Source organism: Xenopus laevis, chromosome 7L (assembly GCF_017654675.1).
Source record: "Xenopus laevis strain J_2021 chromosome 7L, Xenopus_laevis_v10.1, whole genome shotgun sequence".
NCBI lineage: Eukaryota > Metazoa > Chordata > Amphibia > Anura > Pipidae > Xenopus > Xenopus laevis.
In genome coordinates, this window is record NC_054383.1 from 107,405,766 (window position 1) to 107,428,222 (window position 22,457).

Consider the following 22,457-nt stretch of genomic DNA (forward strand, 5'->3'; position numbering starts at 1 on the left):
TCATGCAATTGTCTGTATGTGACCTGCCAACTTCAAATTAAAAATATAATGATTTGCTTAGATTAAAAAGTATAGTGATGGGCAGAGTTTCTCCTTTGCAGCTGATTAATGTAGTTCTGTTTTGCAGGAATCCGTTCAGATGTTTTGTTGAAAAAGGGAATGATGGGAATGAGAATGAACCACTATTAAAGATGTCTAATCAAGATGTCCCTGGAAGATTGTGCAAAGAAGCTCACCAGCACCTCAGGAAAGATGAGCCATCGTTAGCTGCAGCATTTTTTATGGCTGCTTTTAGCTGCAGTGCACCCAATGCAATTCAAAGGGTGAAGTCACTTGAGAAAGACCAGTATCAAGAAATAATTACCACCCTGGAGCAATGGTGCTTGGGTGAGTGCAATATACCTAAAATAAATTGTGATGGTATGGCCATTGTGTCGCTTAACCCTGGAATTGCAGCCGTGTTCCTTTCTACTCTGTGTCCAAGTAATGTTGTTGCTTCTCTCTACAAACTGAGTACTTTCCTTAAAAATGGACGATATGATGAGGTAGTGAGTAAGTCAAGCTCCTTGTTGAATACTCAGCCTCACTACACAACTGAACTTTTATTGACCAGAGGACTGGCAAGAATTTTGTCTCAGATCAACTCTAGACATGGTATTTTAGATTACATGCAAGCCTTTGCAAATAACAAGGAGAAAACAAGACAATTTATTGGTACCAGGCAAAAAGAATATCTTGGACAAGTTATTGATGCATTTCATAACCACATTTCTACACATGAATATGATTATGATGCAGATTACTCAGATGTCATGCTGCATGACTGCTACAGCCTTCTGGCTTCATTGACGCCCGATGACCTCCAAGTGTGCAAGACACAAGCAACATATTTGTTTGAGAATTGCAAATTTGAAGAATGTATAGCTGTGTATTCTAGAGCCATTGAGGCTCTATCATTGGAAACAAAGATCAAAGAGGAAAAAATTTCCTATCTTCTAGTAGATAGAGCGGCAGCGTATTACTCTTTGGGATGTCGAACTAAAGAAATGATACAGGACTTAGCAGAAGCCTTCAAGATCAGTCCCTCTCATGCCAAAAAAAGGTTTGCAGAAATATTTTCCGAAGCAGACATTAAAAGGGTGGTTGACCGCTCAAAGGGCTACCTAGAAATGGAGTTTGGGAATTTCAGAGAAGCAGTGCGTGCTCGGCTTGAGCTGAGATCTGACACAGGTACAGAACTCCTTCTACCAATTTTACAAACCCTTGAATTTCTAATCCAGTGTTCAACAGAGAGTAGGCATGAGATGAATGTCCGCCTTGCAGATTGCAAACTTCTTGCAGGAGATTTTCGAACCTGCCTGGACATATGTAACCATCTACTTAGCTCTGAGAAAAAGACTTACCAAAACACATTGTTTGTTCTTCGAGGCTTCTGCCAGTTTCACAGTAACGAGCATCAGCAAGCACTTAAAGACTTTCAGCAGATTATAGAAGATGAATCCCCCCACCCAAACAGCTGCGTGAAAGCTCTATGTGGGAGAGGATTGGTTCGCATGATAAGTGGTAGCTCATACCTAACTGCACTGGATTACATCACTGCCTGTAAACTTAAACTTGATGAGACTTTACTTGCACTTAAAACTTATGTGCCTTGGAACCAAAGAGGTCTTCTGTTCAAGGTTCTACAAGAAGAGGGGCAAAAGATGCTACACAAGAAGCCTCAGAGTGCAAATGAAAATGGGATATTACTGAGGAAAAAAACTTCTGATCAGGACAGTTCTTCATCTAAAGAGGGGTAAAATATATGATTTATAAAAGCAAATCCGATTTGTCCACAATATGTATTTAGATGGAATGCTATACAGTTGGAAGTGTTAATTAAACTCTTCAGGCTGTGGCTTGCTCAATGTGTTTGCACATAGTTTTCAAAAACTCTCTATAGGTTTGGGTAGTTCCAAAGTGAAACGCAAAATGATGGTTCCATTTCACATACACAGGCATTTACTCATTGTCTAGGGTAGTGATCCCCAACCAGTGGCCCATGAGCAACATGTTGCTCAGCGACCCATTTAAAGGAGAAGGAAACCCCCTGGTCGCAAAAATCCCTCCCCCCTCCCATGTGTTGCCCCCCCTCCCTCCTCCACCCTGGCCTACCTGTCCCCCGGGCAAATGCCCCTAACTTGTTACTCACCTCTCTGCGCAGGTCCTGTCCACGGAGCTCACAGACCCCATCTTCTCCCAAGGGGTCTTCTTCCTGCTTTGGTCGGCATCTTCTGGCGCATGCGCAGTAGGAGCATTTACCGGTACGGATCTACTGCGCATGCGCCGAATGTCACAAAGTGAAATCGGAAAAATTCGTGACTTTTGGCGCATGCGCAGTAGATCCGTACCGGTAAATGCTCCTACTGCGCATGCGCCAAAAACGCAGATCAAAGCAGGAAGAAGACCGCTTGGGAGAAGATGGAGCCTGTGAGCTCCGTGGACAGGACCTGCGCAGAGGGGTGAGTAACAAGTTAGGGGCATTTGGCCGGCGGGAGAGGTAGGCCAGGGGGAGGAGGGGTGGGGGACAACACAGGGGAGGGGGGAGGGTTTTTGCGCCAAGGGTATTTCCTTCTCCTTTAATGTTGCTCCCAGAGGCCTCAAAGCAGTGTTCATTTTTAAATTCCTGCCTTGTAGGCAAGTTCTTAAAGGAAAACTATACCCCCTAAACTATACTTGAGCAACATATCAAGCAGTTTATATCAAATTAAGTGGCCTATTAAAGAATCTTACCAAACTGGAATATATATTTAAGTAATTATTGCCCTTTTACATCTCTTTGCTTGAACCACCATTTTGTGATGGTCTGTGTGCTGCCTCAGAGATCAGCTGACTAGAAATACTTCAGCTCTAACTGTAACAGGAAGAAGTGTGGAAGCAAAAGACAGAACTCTGTCTGATAATTGGCTCATGTGACCTAACAAGTATAGTTAGTTTGGTGTGTTTGTATGCACCGTGAATCATACGATCCCAGGGGGCATTTTTTTTAAAATGGCAATTTTCTTTTTATGAATACCCAATGGCACATACTACTAAAAAACAGTATATTATTATGAAAATGGTTTATTTACATGAAGCAGGGTTTTACATATGAGCTGTTTTATGCAATATATTTTTATAGAGACCTACATTGTTTCAGGGGTATAGTTTTCCTTTACGTTACACAAAGATCATGTGCACTGCCAAACAGAGCCTTCTGCTGCCTCTCAGTCCACATGGTGCTACCAAATCAATGCCCTTAACTGGTATTCCCTATGAGCTTTTTGCATGCTTGTGTTGCTCCCCAACTCTTTTTACATTTTAATGTGGTTCACAATTGGGATTGGGGACACCTGGTCTAGGTAATAATGTACTCACTGTGGTAAAATATAAGGAAATTAGAAATCAGAAGGCCATGACAAGAGTTCTGTAATACTGTTTTTCTATATATGAAAGTAGGGCTTACATTATTTCTTTGTAATACACACATATAAAATGGGTCAAATGACATCAATAAACACTGGAAACATTTTCACAGCTTAATTGATCATTATAAAAGCATAAATAGTTATTTAACTCAAGTAGTAAAGAAATCAGTGTATACATATTACCATAATGTAACCATTTTCTTCATAGTGATGTTCCAGGGGTTCATCAGCTGGCCACACTTCTCATGTTGCTTGATCCGTCTGACGATGTATCTCGGATCCTGTGCACGGATGCTTTATACCAGATGGATCGGACGGAGGAAGCACACAAGATGTTATCTCTTGCCCTCAGTAGCAGTTCCCAGAGATCTCCCATCCTTGCCAGGCTCGCCCTCCTACAGTTCAAGAAAGGCTTTATTTATGATGGCAATCAGGTATTCCTTATTGCTTTAACCGGTAGTTGGCAATACTGTGCTTTAAATATTTGTTCTATATTCAAATCATTGACTAATATTTTACATGACACTGCTACAGAAAATTATTATAATGTGTCTTGGCCATGTTTGTTTTAATTATGATATTATTCCCTTCGTATACATATTTGTCAGTTCAATTATGCAGAATACCTTTTTACTATCAAATTATCCTTGACAGTTAAAATCCTTGTATAATGAAGTTTCCTTATCTGTAAACCTGACAAAGGCATCAACAGGAGAAAGCTCATTTTCTCTCTTTTAATTAATTCCCCATAGGGATCAGCCTAAATCAGGTGGTTGGCCAGACTGGATCCACTCAATTTAGGCTACGATCCACTCATTTTCTCACAGTAGATCTTCTCATATATGGTCATCTTAACATATGTTAAATTACATGACAAAGAAATGTCACAACTACACAGGCCTGGCTGTTTTTACAGCCAGGCCAGCATCACAGAGGCTCCACTGCTGGTAGAACCACAAGCGCGTATTTTGTTGTTTGACATGTAAGAATTTCATTAATTTTCTCCTTCACTGTGACCACAGCGGGGCCCGGATTTGTGGAGAGGCCACCAAATGCCTGGGCCTAGGGTGGCAGAATTTTAGGAGGCAGCATGCTGCCCAACCAAACGCACATTGGTTTAAAAACACTGGGGATGCGCAGGAGATACGATAGTTGTTTAAATTTCCTGTGCGCCAAACCCCATTGCTTTGGTGTCGATGATGAAAATGTAAGCATATAAAAGGGAGGGGACAGGGGGCGACGAATGACATCGGGCCTAGGGCCGCCTGATGTGTAAATCCGGCCCTGACTACAGCCTACCTACATAGGTCCAGGGCCTGCATAAAAGTCTCCATCCTGGGTTGTAAATGACCTTCCTACAGCATGACCTGGACTTCCAGGCCTTTAGTTGTTTTCAGGTAGCAGCATTCTAGCATTGTCCTCATGTGAGGAACATCGCTATTTATTTATTATCTATAATACATTAAACCGATGAAACTCATCAACATCTAGAAGCAGAAGAATAAGCACAGATAATTTGCCCTTTGTTATTCACAGATTCAATATCACTTTCATTAATCAGCAGATATAATATGTGTGATTTGGTGGTTTCAGGAAATACTGTTACCTGCTGCAAATGTTGACATGGATTAAAGAACATATAACAATGCCTACATACTGACTGTAAGACTAAGACTGATATAAAACAATGCCTATTTACTGACTGTAAGACTATTATATAACAATGCCTTATGCCTATATACTGACTGTAAGATTAAGGCTGATATATAGCAATCCTTATATACTGACTGTAGGAAAAACTAAGGCTGATATATAACAAATTCAATGGCTACTTCTCAAATGGACAACAAAAATATTCTCAACAAGTATCTTTGCATTTAGTATTCAGATACAGCAGGTGGCACTGTAACACAAACATTGCTTTCTAGGCAAAGATGATTTACATCTAGGGGCAAATTTACTTATGGCCGATATTCGACTGCCGAATTGAAATCCTTCGACTTCGAATATCGAAGTCGAAGGATTTAGCGCTATTCCTACAATCGAAGGAATAATCGTTCGATCGACCGATTAAATCCTTCGAATCGAACGATTGGAGGAATTTTAATCCATTGAATGAAGGATTTTCCTTCGATCAGAAAATTGTTAGGAAGCCTATTGGGACCTTCCCCATAGGCTAACATTGGCCTCGGTAGGTTTTAGGTGGCGAACTAGGGGTCGAAGTATTGACAGTACTTCAAATCGAAGTCAAAGGTCAAAGTAGCCCATTCAATGGTCGAAGTAGCCAAAAAAACATTCGAAATTCAACGTTTTTTTCCTCTATTCCTTCACTCGAGCTAAGTAAATGGGCCCCTTAATGTTCATGAACAATATGGCTTGCCCCTTGTATCTCAGTGGAGGAAAAAAACAGTCAGTCAAAGTTGAATATAATTTGCCAGGTATTTGCCCCCAGACAAATTAAAAATTATTTTTTTCTGTTTTGGACCCTCTGTTGGCAGCCCCAAACCTCTAGCTAATCTCTATTTAAAAGAGAAACCTATTCAAACCTATTAAAGCTGTCAAGGTCCACCATATTCATCAGTCCAAAAGGCAGGTGTTAATATAATTGTTTATGATTCTTGTATAAATCTTACTGTACATGGAGGATCTATGGACATACAGTATCCGTCCATGTTGTTGCTAAATACAACCCTGTTCTGCCAACACAGTGCACTGATGCGCCTCCAAAAATTGTTCTGAGGCACATGCCTATCCCTAGTTGTGGTCCTGATGGACAATATGATTCCAGGGGTTATTCACCTTTAAATTAACCATTAGTAGACTGATATTCTAAGACAATTCAAAAACGATAAATAATAAAAAATGAAGATCAATGAAAATGATCTAGCTATTTGTACAGCACCTCTCCATTTTGGAATTTCAGCAGCTATCTGGATGCCAGGGGCTAAATTATCCAGCGACCAGGCAGTGGTTTAAATGAGAGACTGGAATATGAATAGGAGAGGGCCTGAACACAAAGATAAGAAATGAAAAGTAACAATAACATTGTAGCCTCACAGAGCAATCGTTTATAGCCATTTGAAAGCCTGGCAGAATCGTGAAAAGAAGGCAACTAACAAAAAAAAACTATAAAATGAAGAGCAAGTAAAACGTTGCTAAGAACTGGTTATTATACAACATACTAAAATGTAACTTAAAGGTGAACTACCCATTTAAGGGCATATAGCACTTTCCATTTTCTCTCTGGCCTCCTGGTGAATGCATGCAAGTGTCTATGACATGCAACAAACATCAGCAAAAACTCAATTAATTGTTTGTGAGCCTGCCTGTATAATCTCCTTGTATCAGTTTAATTTAGTGGGGCAGGACTGAACTGTCATTATGCCTCTCTTATTTATAACAATGTTCCAAGGGATGTGTAAATACAAGTAAAGCACTAGGTGGCGCCAGTGTAATATGATATGGAAGTGAGAGTTTTATTACATACACTTCATCTATCTGAGACAAATCTCCATCTAACATTCCCTGACTAATGCTTCTATGGTTTTCCACACACATAGTACAAATAGTTTAATATTTACTCTCTTATTCTTTGCAAGTTATCTGCTGTAAAACAGATCCACCATATGCGCTGATCAGTTTTACAATAGGAAGCTGGAAGAAACTGGGCAGATACATACTGTATACATACTGTATATTATTCTTTATACATTGCAAAAAAAGAAAAACTTGTACTCATTCTAAACCAGGTCCAGCAGGATAAAAGTTTGGGGCTGTTTTGCAACAGGTATTTGAGTTTTTCTTTAGTTTAATGTATTCCAGTGCAGATTGAGCCTTCTACTCAATCAATCAAAGCCCTCTTGTGGCACATTTATTGCATGGCATGATGTAGACCAGGGGTCCCCAACCTTTTTTACTTGTGAGACACATTCAAATGTAAAAAGAGTTGGGAAGCAACATCAGCATGAAAAAGTCCTTTGGGGTGCCAAATAAGGGCTGTGATTGGCTATTTAGTAGCCTGTATGTGGACTGGCAGCCTACAAGAGGCTCTACTTGGCACTATACTTCGTTTTTTTATGCAATTAAAAAGCTTTTAAGCGTGGAATTCAAAATTAAGCACCTGCTGAGAACAACATCCAAGGGGTTAGAGTGCAACATGTTACTCACGAGCTACTGGTTGGGGATCACTGATGTAGACAATGTGACATGGCACAGGAGAGATACCAGAACTGTGCACAAGATGTAAGGTCATATCCCATATCTCTGGGCTTATTAGGCAGTGTTGGACTATGGCACTTGGGGACCCAGTCCAGCCCGGGACCCACCAGGGTACCTTGGTGTTCGTAGGAAATAGATTAGATAGTACAACTTTTTATTTGAGGGATCCCTATAGGAGCCAAGTCCTCATTTCAGGAAAAAGTCTTTCTAGTGACTGGGTACCTGGATGTTTTTTGTAATATGGGAGTAGCTTTCTAGCTATAAGAGAAGGTCTGTGTATAACAAAATGGTAGAAGGATTTTTTTTATTTTTGTGTGTAAGAATGAACTAACTGCAAACTACAAAATTATATACACTATATATGTATTTACAGTAGGGCACATGTATGCCTGCGGTTTCGGTCCACGCAATCATTTCCACATGCAACCGCTTTTGCATTAATTGCATCAAAATGTGCTCCCTGCACTTCTGTATAATTGTATGACACATTACTCTGTCCATCTGTGTACTCAATGAGCACAGCGAAGCAGGGCATGATGGGAGTTAGGAGGGCAGCCTGCCCCTCCCCCCACTTTTTCCTGGTGCTAGGTGGGAATGCCACATTTGCTGTTGGTTCCAGACAGTTGGGAGCAGCAGCTTGCAATGTACCACCATCCCTCCCTATAAGGGGGTGGGGGCTGGGTTTGTCATGGAAGTTGGCAGAGGTTACCATTATATTGAGCTCCTGGGGGTAGTTGACAGGCAGCTTGGGGTCCTGATGAGAAGGTTGTCAGCCTTGGTTTAGGAATGGGAGAAAGGAGTAGTGATGGGCGAATTTATTCGCCAGGCGTGAATTCGCCGCGATTCGCCGCCAGCGAATAAATTCACGAAATGCCAGTGAAAATTCGCCCGAAAAAATTCGCATTTCACAATTTTTTTGCCGTTTCGCGAATTTCGCAAATTTTTCGGCAAAGCGAAACGGCGCAAATTCGCCCATCACTAGAAAGGAGGCAAGATTCAGGTGTCACATGGGGATTAGGTTAAATTCCCTCTGGAGTAAGGGTTGAGTGTTAGGTAAATGTTTGTTATACAAACGGTTCTGTTACAAATCTATGATGTCATACATGTTAATTAATATTAAGGCTAATAAAATGTCAACTGCGGCCTTCTCTTTCTAAGTGTCTGCGAGTCTTTATCTGAGAAATTATCGGGGGAAAATAATTGGTTTGGAAGTTGCTGAGTAAATTAAAGGAGAAGGAAACCCTGTAGGAAAAAAAATGTAGTTTGATATGAACTTTGCTGTAAAATTTCATAAGATTTCCTGAAAATTTTTGAAATTGGGATAATGGTATATTTTTGACGGATGTATGGCCCTTAAAGCACACAATATGTGCTGCTTCTTCTCCTCCAGCTGCCTTCCAGTTACATAGTTACATAGTTAAATTGGGTTGAAAAAAGACAAAGTCCATCAAGTCCAACCCCTCCAAATGAAAACCCAGCATCCATACACACACCCCTCCCTACTTTTAATTAAATTCTATATACCCATATCTATACTAACTATAGAGTTTAGTATCACAATAGCCTTTGATATTATGTCTGTCCAAAAAATCATCCAAGTCATTCTTAAAGGCATTAACTGAATCAGCATCACAACATCACCCGACAGTGCATTCCACAACCTCACTGTCCTGACTGTGAAGAACCCCCTACGTTGCTTCAAATGAAAGTTCTTTTCTTCTAGTCTAAAGGGGTGGCCTCTGGTACGGTGGATCCACTTTATGGGTATATATACTCACATCTGTATGGTCATGCCCCCTCTTTTGACATCACAAATGGGCGGGTTGAGTACAGGTATAAATAATTCCATCTTGAGGGTGAGTTATGGTCAGGTGTCGGTCAACTTTTTGTCAACATCACTAGTTGCATCAAAGTCAGACCGTGGGTCTGGGGGCCAACCTGGGATGCTATCTCAGGGTTCACGTACACACAAGCCTGCCCCCCCCCATTCAGCTACTCCTCACGCCACATCCTTCCATGCCCCCCCACTCACCTTTACTTTTACTTTCCTTTGCGGCCACAATCAAGGGAGGCCAGGGGGAGCGCCATTAGTCTCAGGTGGGAGAGCAGAGGGTCTGAGCCTGCCCAGTCCAACCCTGGTTGGCATGTATCTGTAGATAAAAAAAACACATGTATAAGCATCAAACCTCGCAAGTTGATAAACTCACCAAATAAAATAGATGGCCCAGGTGCTCCAGCCAGCAAAAAAGATTTCCTAATTTCCCCTAGGTCTCTCCTGACAATAGTTGCCTAGTGCTGGCTGGAGGGGTCGGCACCTCTCCCAACAATATCTGCACAAAAATTTGCCAAACACCGCAGGCTAGTATAGCGGGGATCTCCCCTGCACGTTTATTTCGTCAAGTGATGTAACGTTTCGGGGGCGTGCCCCTTCATCAGACATGCAGAATCACTCTCAATCAGTGTTTAATAACCCATAGTGATTTACATAATTAATACAATGAACCAAAATATAAGTGAATAATTAATAACTAAGCAAATGCATTGTGAACAGTATTTTAAAAAACGAGAATATATAGTGAAGTTTTTTTAAAAAAACTTTAAGACATTGCAAGAGCTTAATAAAAAAGCTTCATAAAAAGTTAGAAGTTTTTATGAAGCTTTTTTATTAAGCTCTTGCAATGTCTTAAAGTTTAATAAAAAAAAAGCTTAATAAAAAAGCATAGCTTTTTTATTAAGCTCTTGCAAATGTCTTAAAGTTTTTTTAAAAAAACTGTTCACTATGTATTCTCGTTTTTTAAAATACTGTTCACAATGCATTTGCTTAGTTATTAATTATTCACTTATATTTTGGTTCATTGTATTAATTATGTAAATCACTATGGGTTTTTAAACACTGATTGAGAGTGATTCTGCATGTCTGATGAAGGGGCACGCCCCCGAAACGTTACATCACTTGACGAAATAAACTCTGTCTGTTAATTGGCTCATGTGACCTAACATGTATGGTTTGTTGGTATGTTTGGGTGTACAGTGAATCCTACGATCCCAGGGGGCGGGCCTTATTTTTTAAAATGGCAATTTTCTATTTATGATTACCCAATGGCACATACTACTAGAAAAGTATATTATTATGAAAATGGTTTATTTACATGAAGCAGGGTTTTACATATGAGCTGTTTTATGCAATATCTTTTTCTAGAGACCTACATTGTTTGGGGGGTATAGTTTTCCTTTAAGGAGACCTTTTTAGCTAGCATTCCTTTTCAGCTTTGTGATTGCTCATGTAACACCTATTTGGGCTGCATAGCACACAAATAGTTAAACTGTCCAGCTAGCAGTAGAAGCATGGGTTACACTGCGACTTACACAACAGGGTCAGGGCCTTCGCCATGTGGAATTGTTCCCTCTATGGTGTAGTGCAACTACATCCCCCAGGCTACTGTGCATACAACAAAAGATGGGCGCCAGGAGGTTTTTGCAGTAAAACAGAAACGGTTTATTTAACTATGCACAAGGCAAGTGACCACAGGTTTAGTACTCACGCAGGAGCTGAGGCAATAGCACATATCTCGCACAGAGCTGCAGGCATTAGGCATTTCTTACAGAGAAAAGGTCTCCATTAGGCATTTGCAGTATTCGCACGCATTCACTCCTGGAAGTTGTCAGGAAAGCAGCTTCTACCCTACAGTCCCTTTTCACTGAGGTCCCTGACTGGAGGCAACACACAGAGCCTCTGGGAAGCTACTCCCTTTCTGCAAATCCTTGTTGGAGCTTCAGCTGCTCTTTCTCTCTCACCTCTCTGCCTTTCTCTCCTAGAGAGACTATGACAAGTCTGCCCTAGTGTAACTATTCCTCATTCACGGGGTTACCTGGTCCCCGACTTCTTCTCCAAAGCACATGGGCCTTTCTGGGCCTAGCTGTACCCAGGCTCTCCTGAGCACACCCAGCTGGATCACCATCCACAGGCCAAAGACGAAGTGGCCACTCCCTACACACACTATATAGCAGTGTAGCAGGGGAGTGTCATTCTCTCCTGGCAGATCACTCTAAGAAAAAGGTGGGGGCCTTAAAGCTGCAGGGCAGATTAACCCGTAGGGGCCCCTACACTCATATATACGTAGATACAAATTTCATAGTTCCACTTGCTCATCTGAAATATAAATGACTGACCAAATAACTGCAATTTCCTACAGAGATTTTTATTTTGTCTCGTAAAAATGCTTTCCCCCTTTTAGAAAAATAGCAGTGGTTTTATAGTAGACATTTATGGCCCCCACTGTGCAGTTACCATACATATAGTTGTTATAAAGGCGCAGCTGTCCGTATTTCTCATTGGTGTGAGACAAGGTTTATCTACCGCAGCCAATCATTGGTCTTAATATCGTGAACAATACTTGTATTATATTCATACTTGAGTGCAAACGCAACAAACAGAAATTCATATTCTGTAAACTATCCATTTAATTCCCTGAACACAACAGATGCATATTATTTCCATAAGGCAATTTTCCTTGTAACATTGTACGATATTCCAGGAAAACATAGGTGTACAGGTATGGGACCTGTTATCCAGAATTTTCAGGACCTGGGGTTTTCTGGATAAGGGGTCTTTCCCTAATTTAGATCTTCGTACCTTAAATCTGTCCAAAAATCATTTAGACATTAAACAAGCCCAATAGAACTGTTTTGTCTCCAATAAGGATATAGTTTGGATCAAGTACAAGGTACGTAAGAAAAATTGAAAATTTTGATTATTTGGATAAAATGCAGTCACTGGGGGATGGACTTCCCATATTTCAGAGCTTTCTGGATAATGGGTTTCTAGATAACAGATCCCATACCGGTACCCCTCATTGCATTTTAACATTTCTTTACTAATGGAGGAGCAAAGTGCAAAATTCAGATACAAAGCTCCCAGATTTTTGTACTTTGCACCTTAAACTCCAGACATTCATATTCAGCACCCAAGTGTAACCCCGTACATTTCCACAATGGAGATTTGCACCTCTCCCTGTATGTGACGCTGCCTACGGGTGACATGGGTGCCAGGGTATTCAAGGTGCTAATGTACCATTTACCATTTTCCTGCATATGACAAGCATTAAATACAGGTCTCCCTTGTGCCTGCCAGCTCTGCTCCTTGTAAATTAAAAACTCCATTCTACATGATCAGAATCAAATGCAATATTTTCATATAATACACAAAAGCCACGAATATCTTGTAAATGATATCCTTATAAACAGTGAGTTCTGATGTCATCAGTTATAAGCAGTGAGTTCTGATGTCATTTCTGTCACATGACTCACTGAAACGTGTATATTATAATAAATAATGTACCCCCTCTTGTAAAGTATAAGGATATTATAAGTTACCGAGGAGTTCCATGACCTGTATAAAAAACACTCGGCCTTCAGCCTCGTGTTTTTATATGGTCATGAAACTCCTCGGTAACTTATAATATCCTTATACTTTACAAGAGGGGGTACTTTATTCAGTATATAATAGGAAATTGAATATATGGAAGGGACTGTGGGATACTTTTTCTGCTGATACTAAAGAAAATGAAGGCCTTTTGCCAATTACATAGTCTAGGTAAATTACAATATATGAGGCTTTATCACCTTAAACCAATATCTACAGTTGAGTAAATGTTATCTTCTATAAAGAGAAAATATTAGTGTTAATGAAAATAGGTGCTGCTGACACTGTCTTCCCATTGGGTAGCATTTTAGGGTATAGATGAGACTACAGACATGGAAGATGCTGGATAGGACCTTGAAGGCGGCACAGACTGCCTGTTCTGTCCTCGTATGACATACATGTAAATCCAAAAAGATGGAAAATGTAATATATGTACAGTATACTATCAATAAGCACATGAAAGTTAATTTATCTTTGTCACTTTTGCCTCAGCTAATAAAGAAAGTCATACAAATAGGAGATACATCCTGCCTTCTTCCAATTATGGATATCTTTAAAGAAGAAGACCGCAAATTGATGCAGAACCACTGCCACGCAAAATCGATTTCGATTCTACGAAGCCAGCAAGGGGATACGTACATTAAGGAGGCAATCGCCTACCTCTCATTTGCTATCATTGCATCAGGTAAAGCCTTTACTATTTCTGTAAAACTATGCAGAGAAAGCTACTTTTCCAAACATTTAGTTCTCTTTATCGATAGTTATACAAACCTGTCACTTGCAGTTCAGTGTTCAAAGATAACAGATATTACATCTACTTTTGCTGGTTAAAGGCAAGAAGATTACATTATATAAGGGGCTATTTAAGAAGACATTCAACACGTGCTGGAGCATTAAGGGGTGCAAAGTCTCACGCGTTAATGCTAGTTTTAAAAGCATTGTTTTGCTGCACTTTTCACTTCATCCCAGGTTAAAAATCCAACATAAGGTGGAGAGTGCAGTGCTGTGGATACAAGGCACCCTTGTGCTTAAGTTACTGTCTGCCATAGGACAAGCAGTCAGTACAGGGCTCCATTTCGCCCAGCACCCACTGGCACTCCCTAACTTGTGTCTCGGCCTACTCCTCATGAATACAGCACTGCCCACAGCCACTAACAGTAGGTCAGGAACAAAAGTGCAAAAAAAACATGGTGGCTTGTGTCTGTGTTTTTGCATTTTGCACCCTGCTCTGCCTTCAGAAAATACATTTTATTGCATAAATACAGTGGGATAGATCTATAATTATCCATAGGGGGCATTTTTGACAATAGTTTTGGACCCTAAAAGAGTGATAAGTGACTAGTTTATTGCATTAATGGTAGCTTCTCATAACAGCATGTTATTTAAAGGGGTTATTCACTTTTAAATTAACTTTAAGTATGTAGAAAGTGATATTCTGAGACCATTTGCAATTGGTTTTAATTTTTTTTATTATTTAGCTTTGTATTCAGCAGCTCTCCAGTTTGTAATTTCAGCAATCTGGTTGCAAGGGTCTAAAATACCCTAGCAACCATGCACTGATTTGAATAAGAGACTGGAATATGAATAGGAGAGGCCTGAATAGAAACATAAGTGATATCTTCCATATGACTGAGCAGGTTGCATAATGGTTGTGCAGGGCTTTTAGGCTTAATAAAGACCTGAATGTTGGCTTATTCTCTTAATATTCTCAGAATAATGTAGGCTTTAGTTCAATGACAAAGGTCTGGCACCCTCTGTTGTCATGTGTACAACCATAGCACGATAAGCTATAATATACTGTATGTTCTACTACTGATGTACATTAGTAATAGGGGTACTGAGGAAAATTTGGTGTTATAATAAGCAGCAGTAGGGATGCTGGAGGGGCAGCCATTAATTCTAGAGCTTTTCCTTTGACGTCGTCCTTTTTATTCTGTGTTTCTTTAATGCACTTTTATTAACTCAGGATCTGGATAGTTATTATAATTTATCTTCACTTTCATAGATGTTGTTCTGCTTAAAGCATCCCCTTCCTTTAAAATACCTTCCTGACTTAATTTTCCCATCAAAAACAGGTTTATCCTTATTGTACACACGTTCCCTTATTGTGCATATTGTACACAAGAATTAGGACACTAATGCTTTCCTTTGGAAGAGAAGTGTTTGATATTTTGGCCATGAAACTGCACAAAATTTTGAAATTAAAATTTGGCAGCACAATAAAACCTTCAGAATTACTTGGAAGCTAATTAAATGACCAGGTACATCTAATAACCATAGTAGGGTGTCACTTGACTGAAATAGACAGAACTCACTCAACCGCATGTCTGGGTCACAGCAGATCCCTATCAGGTGCATCAGCTGTAGGTTCTGCATTGCGTTAAGCACTGCTACTACTCCACTAGTCCACAGCCAGCTTCAAACTGATTCTAAAGTTGGATATACAGTACACAGACCAAGTTGGCAACTTACTAAGCTTCCAACGGGCTGCCCAACCTATATGTAGCCAAAAATTGGGCAGGTTTGGAAATCCCCTCTTTCAAGGAATGCATCAGCAAAATCTATAATGGGAGGAAAGGGAACAGAACAGGGGCATAACTACAGAGGAAGCAGGCCCTGCAACGGCATGGGAGCCCAGGAGGTATAGGGGCCCCTAGAGGCCCTAATTCGTATGGAATTTCAATAAATATTGGCAAAACAGGTCAACGTATAGACATTCCAGGGGCCTAAAAAAGAATTCGCTGTGGGGCCCAGTAATATCTATTTATGCTGATGGAAGGGAAGCAGCTAAACATTGGGTGGCATTCTTAGAAAATACCAAGAAACTTTTTGCTTTGGGTAGCATAGCTTTTCCTTGGTTCATGACTTTCCAGACTAATGTTAAAGCTATTCTTGCAAGTGAATCTCTCCTTTGTTTATGGTAAATAAAAAGTTGTTAGGCTTCCCTCCCATTGACTCTATTTGCTTACCTCAGGTTGATTCTCAGGTGTACAAGCCTGGGGAAAATGAGAGTACTGCTATTTTGTTCCATGTCCCAGGCATCAATCGCACTGGGCAATGTAGAAGTTCTGTACTGCGCATACACCCATCTTAAATAGGGGAGACGTCTGTGACACAGAGCACAATGGCAGCTAAGGTAAAATACTCCAGACTGGTGCCGACCCGAGGTAGGAGGCAAGCAACTAGAATCACTGTGGAGTTCTCCCCCCGAGTGATTCTACCTTTCCTTCATCTTTCAGAATAAATGCTTTATTCCTTAATATTTGCAATACTTCTTAAACACTTCTTCAAACAGTAATAAAAAGATATGTGATAACAACTGCTGTAGCAAATAACATGGAACCAAAAGATATATATATAATATATACTTACAGAAGATCATTCAGAAGAGTTCTCAGAGTACAGAAATGCTTTTATCCCATTAAAAAAATTCTGATCAACAGAGAAAAGATATTGTTTTTATATATTGTGGTTTGACACTTGAGCATCATGTGCGAGCTTGGGTAGAATTCTCATTTCATCAAAAGAAGAAATCAAAAACTCCCCCCCCCCATATACAAAAATGTCTTTATGCCTTGGATTTCTCAGTCCAACATAACTGAAATTCTCTACACATGTCACATAAGATACAATATATGGAGTATACCTCGGAATGCTTTACCACTCTCCAGCCTCTTGGCATTGCACATGGAGATGTTAGACATGTGTGCAGATGCATAACAATAAAAAACAACTGCTTCTAATCAGTAATCCTGATATTACTTGTAGAGACAATGTGGGACTCAGCAGTGAGTGTTCCAACTGAAGTCATGTACTTTATGATGGATTGTCTGGACACTTTTGGCCCAAAATGCATCTGGATACTTTTGGCAATAATGTGCAGCTAGGACACGCAGACAGAGACTTTGTCATTGGGAACTTTCAGGGAAATTGGGCCACTTTTTTATTAGAAGAACTGTTTTATCAAATACAAGGTAATAAAAGTACAGGTATGGGATCCGTTATCCGAAAACCTATTATTCTGAATTAGGGGAATGCCATCTCCCACAGACTCCATTTTAATCAAATAATTACATTTTTACAAATGATTACCATTTTCTCTCTAATAATAAAACAGTACCTTGTAGATGATCAAATTTAACATATAATGGATCCTTATTAGAGGCAAAACAATCATACAGGGTTTACATTATTTTTAATAAACTTAAAGGGGTGGTTCACCTTCAGGTTAACTTTTAGTATGTTACAGAATGGCCAATTCTAAGCAACTTTTCAAATGGTCTTTATTATTTATTTTTTATAGCTTATGAATTATTTTACGTCTTCTCCTGACTCTGTCAAGCTTTCAAAAACATTTTTCACTGACCCCCTCTGAAAACAAATCCTCTCTAAGGCTACACATTTATTGTTATTGCTACTTTTTATTACTAGCATCCAGATTGCTGACACTGCAAACTGAAGAGCTACTGAAAAAAATGCTAAATAACTGAAAAACCACAAATAATAGAAAATTAAAACCAATTGCAAATTGTCTCAGAATATCACTTCCTACATCATACTAGGGGGCAGATTTATCAAGGGTCGAATTTCGAAGAACAAAAAACTTAGAAATTGAAAAACTTTGAATGCGAAAATAGAATTTGAAGTTTTTTCACCGAATTTGGCAATCCTACGGTCGAATAAAAATCGTTTGATCAAACAATTTAATCGTTCGAATCGAACGATTCAAACGATTTTAGCGTATGATCAAATGATTTTTATTCGATGTGTAAAGACTTAGAAAAAGTTTGTAGAAGGTGCCCATAGGCTAACATAGCTATTCGGCAGGTTTAATTTGGCGAAGTATTGAAGTCAAAGTTTTTTTAAAGAGACAGTACTTCGATTATCGAATGGTCGAATGTTGGAACGATTCAGAATCATAGTATCCTATTCGATGGTCGAAGTATCCAAAAAATTACTTTGAAATTCAAACTTTTTGTACTTCGAAAATTCATTCGAACCTTAGTAAATCTGCCCCTAAAAGTTAACTCAAAGGTGAACAACCCATTCAAGGTATGATAATTACAGAAAGACCCCTTATTCAGAAAGTCCCAGGTCCGCAGATTCTGCATAACACGTCCCATACCTGTATCCTTATTGACATGCTGGAAATGTCATGTCATTGCAATGGTGACATTGGGTTCGTTCTCCCCTTATGATTAATGGGGAGATAAAACAATTTTGACTTCCTCCTCCACATTTATCACATTTTTGTGCTCATGGCACCAAAACTGCTCTACCACTTAATTTTGTTCTCAGTTACTGATAATACCTTAAAAATTATCATTATACATATCTGTGTAGCCCTCTTCTGCTACTGCATGAGATCAGGATTCCTGATCCTCCACTCACATACAGGGATGAAGTTGAAAGGTTTATTGCAGTACACTGTAACTTTAAATCACATGCAGAATATGGATCTCTTTACAGTCTCTCTTTGATGGGAGCTGTTTGTAGTCACACAAATAATGTGCTTCCCACTGGTAATCATCCAGTGTTCACAGCACCCCAGAGGTAGTATTGCCTGCCTTTGGTAAACAATCCCCCCGGAAGACAAATTTCACAGAGGTCACATGCTCCAAGGATCTCTTTATCCTGGAGCCTGACCACTTGAGTCCCTAAGCTGGTGGCCTTGTCACCGCAGGGTACTGACTCTCCTGGTCTCCTCGTCAGAGCCTCTGGTTGCTCTCTAAATAACTCCTGATCCTGACTTTCACTCCTAGAGTGACTATAACATAACTACCCTTGCACTTACTTCACTTATTCTGGAATCTTCCTTTGTTCCAGGCCCTATGCAGTACTTTCCCAGCAAGTGTGCAGACCAAAAGAGACTGAGCAAATGGGATCTTCCCCTTTTATAAAATAGAACAATGTACTTTCAAACAGAAAAAGGAAACAAGTTATCTTCTATAACTGAGGACCCAATCTAATTGACTCAGGGTCGGAATGGGCCGGCGGGACACCAGAAAAAAATCCTGGTGGGCCCCCGGCACTAGTGGGCCCTGCCAGCCCAGATCTGCACCCTGACTTTCTTCCTCCCGCGTCCAAAAGCTTGTGGCATAAAAGAAGTGTGAGCGCACACATCGCCGTGTGCTAACGCATGCTGATGCGCAAGTGCGTGCAGACGTGTTATGCACATGCGCACGGTGGTGGAGTTGCCGAAGGGAGGTCCTGAAGCAGCAGCAATGGTCAAGGAAAAAAGGCAATGGCACACCAGGCACGATCAAGCAGGGAAAACCCTTGCAGAAGTTTATTTGCACACCTGAAGCAGCAGCACCCAGGGTCCGGAGGGGGGCCCTGAGGCAGAAGCCCCGGTGGGCCCCATGCCCCCCAGTCCGACCCTGAGTTGACTAATTTATGCCCAGGGGACCAAAGGACCTAAATGTTGACAAATCCTTTACGCTCCTACATCTGGAATGTGTTTTGAGAAGAGGGAACTTTGCTCCATATAACCCAGGATATAACCATACACTTGGAATCATTTTTTTACAAAATCTTTGCTTGACATTGTACAATGCTTTCATTAAAACAAACAGCAGCAGCAGCCGCCGCACCATTTGCTTTTTGGGTGAGTATCCCTTTAAAAGAGATTCAACGGCACATCTGGATACCAAGCGATGTAACCTCCTGTTAAATTCTAACTTAAATAGCAGTGAGGTATTTAATTCCAAGAAAGCATTTGTCACTATAAGCTGTCGTTTTTTCCTGTTCCCCTGATGGCGTTCGCATTTGAAAAAACAATGATAAAATAGTCTTTAGGATTCACAAATAACTATCTTGACAGTGAAGGCGCCCGTTATTTCCCCATTTCATGCAGGTGGCCTAGAAAGTATGTTACAAAGTTACTGGGTCTGTATGACATTTTTTAAAAGCACATTTTATTCGCATGGGCGTCATTGACATTAAGCAAAATAATCAGTGATCCCAATCGAGTGTAATTGTTTTTTTTTTCCTGTTAGGAGGCCATGCCAAAGATTCACTGCTTGCCAGAGCCAGATGCTACGGGCAGCTGGGGCAGAAAAAAACAGCGATTTTTGATTTTAATGCGGTCCTTAAGGATGAGCCTTACAATGCAGAGGCCCTTAGTGGAAAAGGATTCATGCATATGACTCTAAACCAGCAGAAGGTATTTTTTTTAATTTAATTTCCTTATTGCTAGCATAACGTTGCAATGTATATTTTAATTAGAAGGTAATGTAATGACATTTTCATTATTTGCTTGGGTGCAAGTATTCCATAGCAGACTACCAATTGGTGGCAAACAGGTTGTAAGGCCTTGAACTATGAGTAATTAGGGTTTCTTTAGTCCATCCCTAAAGGGTATCTAATTCATGAACCAGAGAAATGGCAGATCCAGCAGTGTTAAAGGACACCTGTCACCCTCAAATTGTTTTCCCCAACTGGAGATATGGGGGTAGATTTATCAAAGAGTGAAGTTAGAGATCTCCACAGTCCACAGAGTGAAAAACCGCCTCTCTCCATTCATTGCTATGGGATTTTTAAAGGCGTATTTATCAAAGGGTGATAGTGAAAGTTCAGCATTTAATAAATACTCTTTTAAAAATCCCATACAAATGAATGGAGAGAGGCGGTTTTTCACTGTGGTGATCTCTAACTTCACTCTTTGATAAATATACCCTTAAGGCTTTAAAAGGGTGGGGACACCTTTAAGTTAACTTTTAGTATGTTAAAGAATGTCCATTTCTATGCAACTTTTTAATTGGTCTTCATTTATTTTTTAAATTTGTTTCTTAATTTTTTGCCTTTTTTTGTGTCTCTGCCCAACTTTCAAATGAGGGTCACTGACCCCATCTAAAAACAAATGCTCTATAAAGCTGCAAATGTATTGTCATTGCTACTTATTACTGATCTTTCTATTCAGGTCTCTCCTTTCCATATTTCAGTCTCTTATTCAAATCAATGCATGGTTGCTAGTGTAATTTGGACCCTAGCAACCAGACTGTTGAAACTGCAAACTAGAGAGCTGCTGAATAAAAAAACGAATCAACTCAAAAAACACAAATAAAAAAAATGAAAACCAATTGCAAATTGTCTCTGCAACTGCAAATTGCAGAATATCCCTTTCGACATCATAATAAAAGTTAACTCAAAGGTGACCAACCCCTTTTAAAAAAAAGGCCCCCTGCATTCACTAGCAGGGGACCTTTTTACCCATAAAGTGGATCACCGTACCAGAGGCCACCCCTTTAGACTAGAAGAAAAGAACTTTCATTTGAAGCAACGTAGGGGGTTCTTCACAGTCAGGACAGTGAGGTTGTGGAATGCACTGCCGGGTGATGATGTGATGGCTGATTCAGTTAATGCCTTTAAGAATGGCTTGGATGATTTCTTGGACAGACATAATATCAAAGGCTATTGTGATACTAAACTCTATAGTTAGTATAGGTATGGGTATATAGAATTTAATTAAAAGTAGACATGGGTGTATGTATGGATGCTGGGTTTTCATTTGGAGGGGTTGAACTTGATGGACTGTCTTTTTTCAACCCAATTTAACTATGTAACTATGTAACTAGACCACCCACACTAAGAGAGAGCTCCCGGTATGGGTGGCTATTGATGGCACTTAGCATTTGTGCCACAGCTTTGCTTGTAATGCGCATGCACACTCTGTAATTTGTCCGGCCTACACTGGAGCTCCTTCCCATTGTAGGTGACCCAGCACTCGCAGGGGACATTTCCAGTTCTTTCGCCCAATCAAAGTACAGTCCCTATTAGCAGGGCTGGATTTACATAGCTGGCGCCCCTAGGCCCGCTGCTGCCCCCAAGATCCTGCCGCCCTAGGCCCAGGCCTTAGTGGCCTCTCCACAAATCCGAGCCTACCCATTAGACTGCACCTCTGATGGGGAAAGCAGTTTGGGGGTGACTGGTGCCCTTTAAACTGCAATTCTTGTTATTTGGCAAGTTGCACTACCAATGGGTTGATGTTGGTTACTAAGCCAGTAGCAAACATAGCACCTTTTTACGTTACCCCATATCTTTACATTGTCACCTTCATCTTAAATATTAGTTGTACATTGTGGCCGCCATCCAAATTTCCTTCACTCAGGGCAGTGATCTATGGGAGTAAAAAACAATACCATGCTCAAAGTAAACAGGCATGTTCAATGGGAACCCCCATTTAATGGGACTTTCTCACGCAAACTTCTGATGCAGAAAAATGGGCACCAGCTTCAGCAAGGAAGTCAGCAAAGTCATGAATCATTGTCAGAGTCTCTCCATTGTGTTCAAAGCCTCTTACTTTCTTAGTGTTTAAAATGAGTAGCATGTGTTCTACAACTGTTTACATTTAATAACCAATTTCGCAGGTT

At 40.3% G+C, this 22,457-nt stretch overlaps 1 protein-coding gene and 1 long non-coding RNA gene across 4 annotated transcripts in view; one reads left to right on the forward strand and one right to left on the reverse strand.

Moving 5' to 3' along the window:
• ttc34.L (tetratricopeptide repeat domain 34 L homeolog) overlaps positions 1 to 22,457 on the forward strand; it is a 56,300-nt gene that overhangs the window by 3,698 nt on the left and 30,145 nt on the right. For all 3 annotated transcript variants that reach the window (XM_018226164.2, XM_018226163.2, XM_018226162.2), the window contains 4 exons: positions 128 to 1,795; positions 3,655 to 3,880; positions 13,579 to 13,771; positions 20,085 to 20,251. In XM_018226164.2, coding sequence (XP_018081653.1) covers positions 192 to 1,795; positions 3,655 to 3,880; positions 13,579 to 13,771; positions 20,085 to 20,251 — 2,190 coding nt within the window. In that variant the 5' untranslated portion in view covers positions 128 to 191. The remainder of the gene's footprint in view (positions 1 to 127; positions 1,796 to 3,654; positions 3,881 to 13,578; positions 13,772 to 20,084; positions 20,252 to 22,457) is intronic.
• LOC108696632 lies at positions 3,755 to 11,246 on the reverse strand. The gene is made up of 3 exons (XR_001932303.2): positions 11,207 to 11,246; positions 9,697 to 9,814; positions 3,755 to 3,841 (listed from the first exon to the last, which is right to left on the reverse strand). It is a non-coding gene; the product is annotated as an uncharacterized LOC108696632 (long non-coding RNA).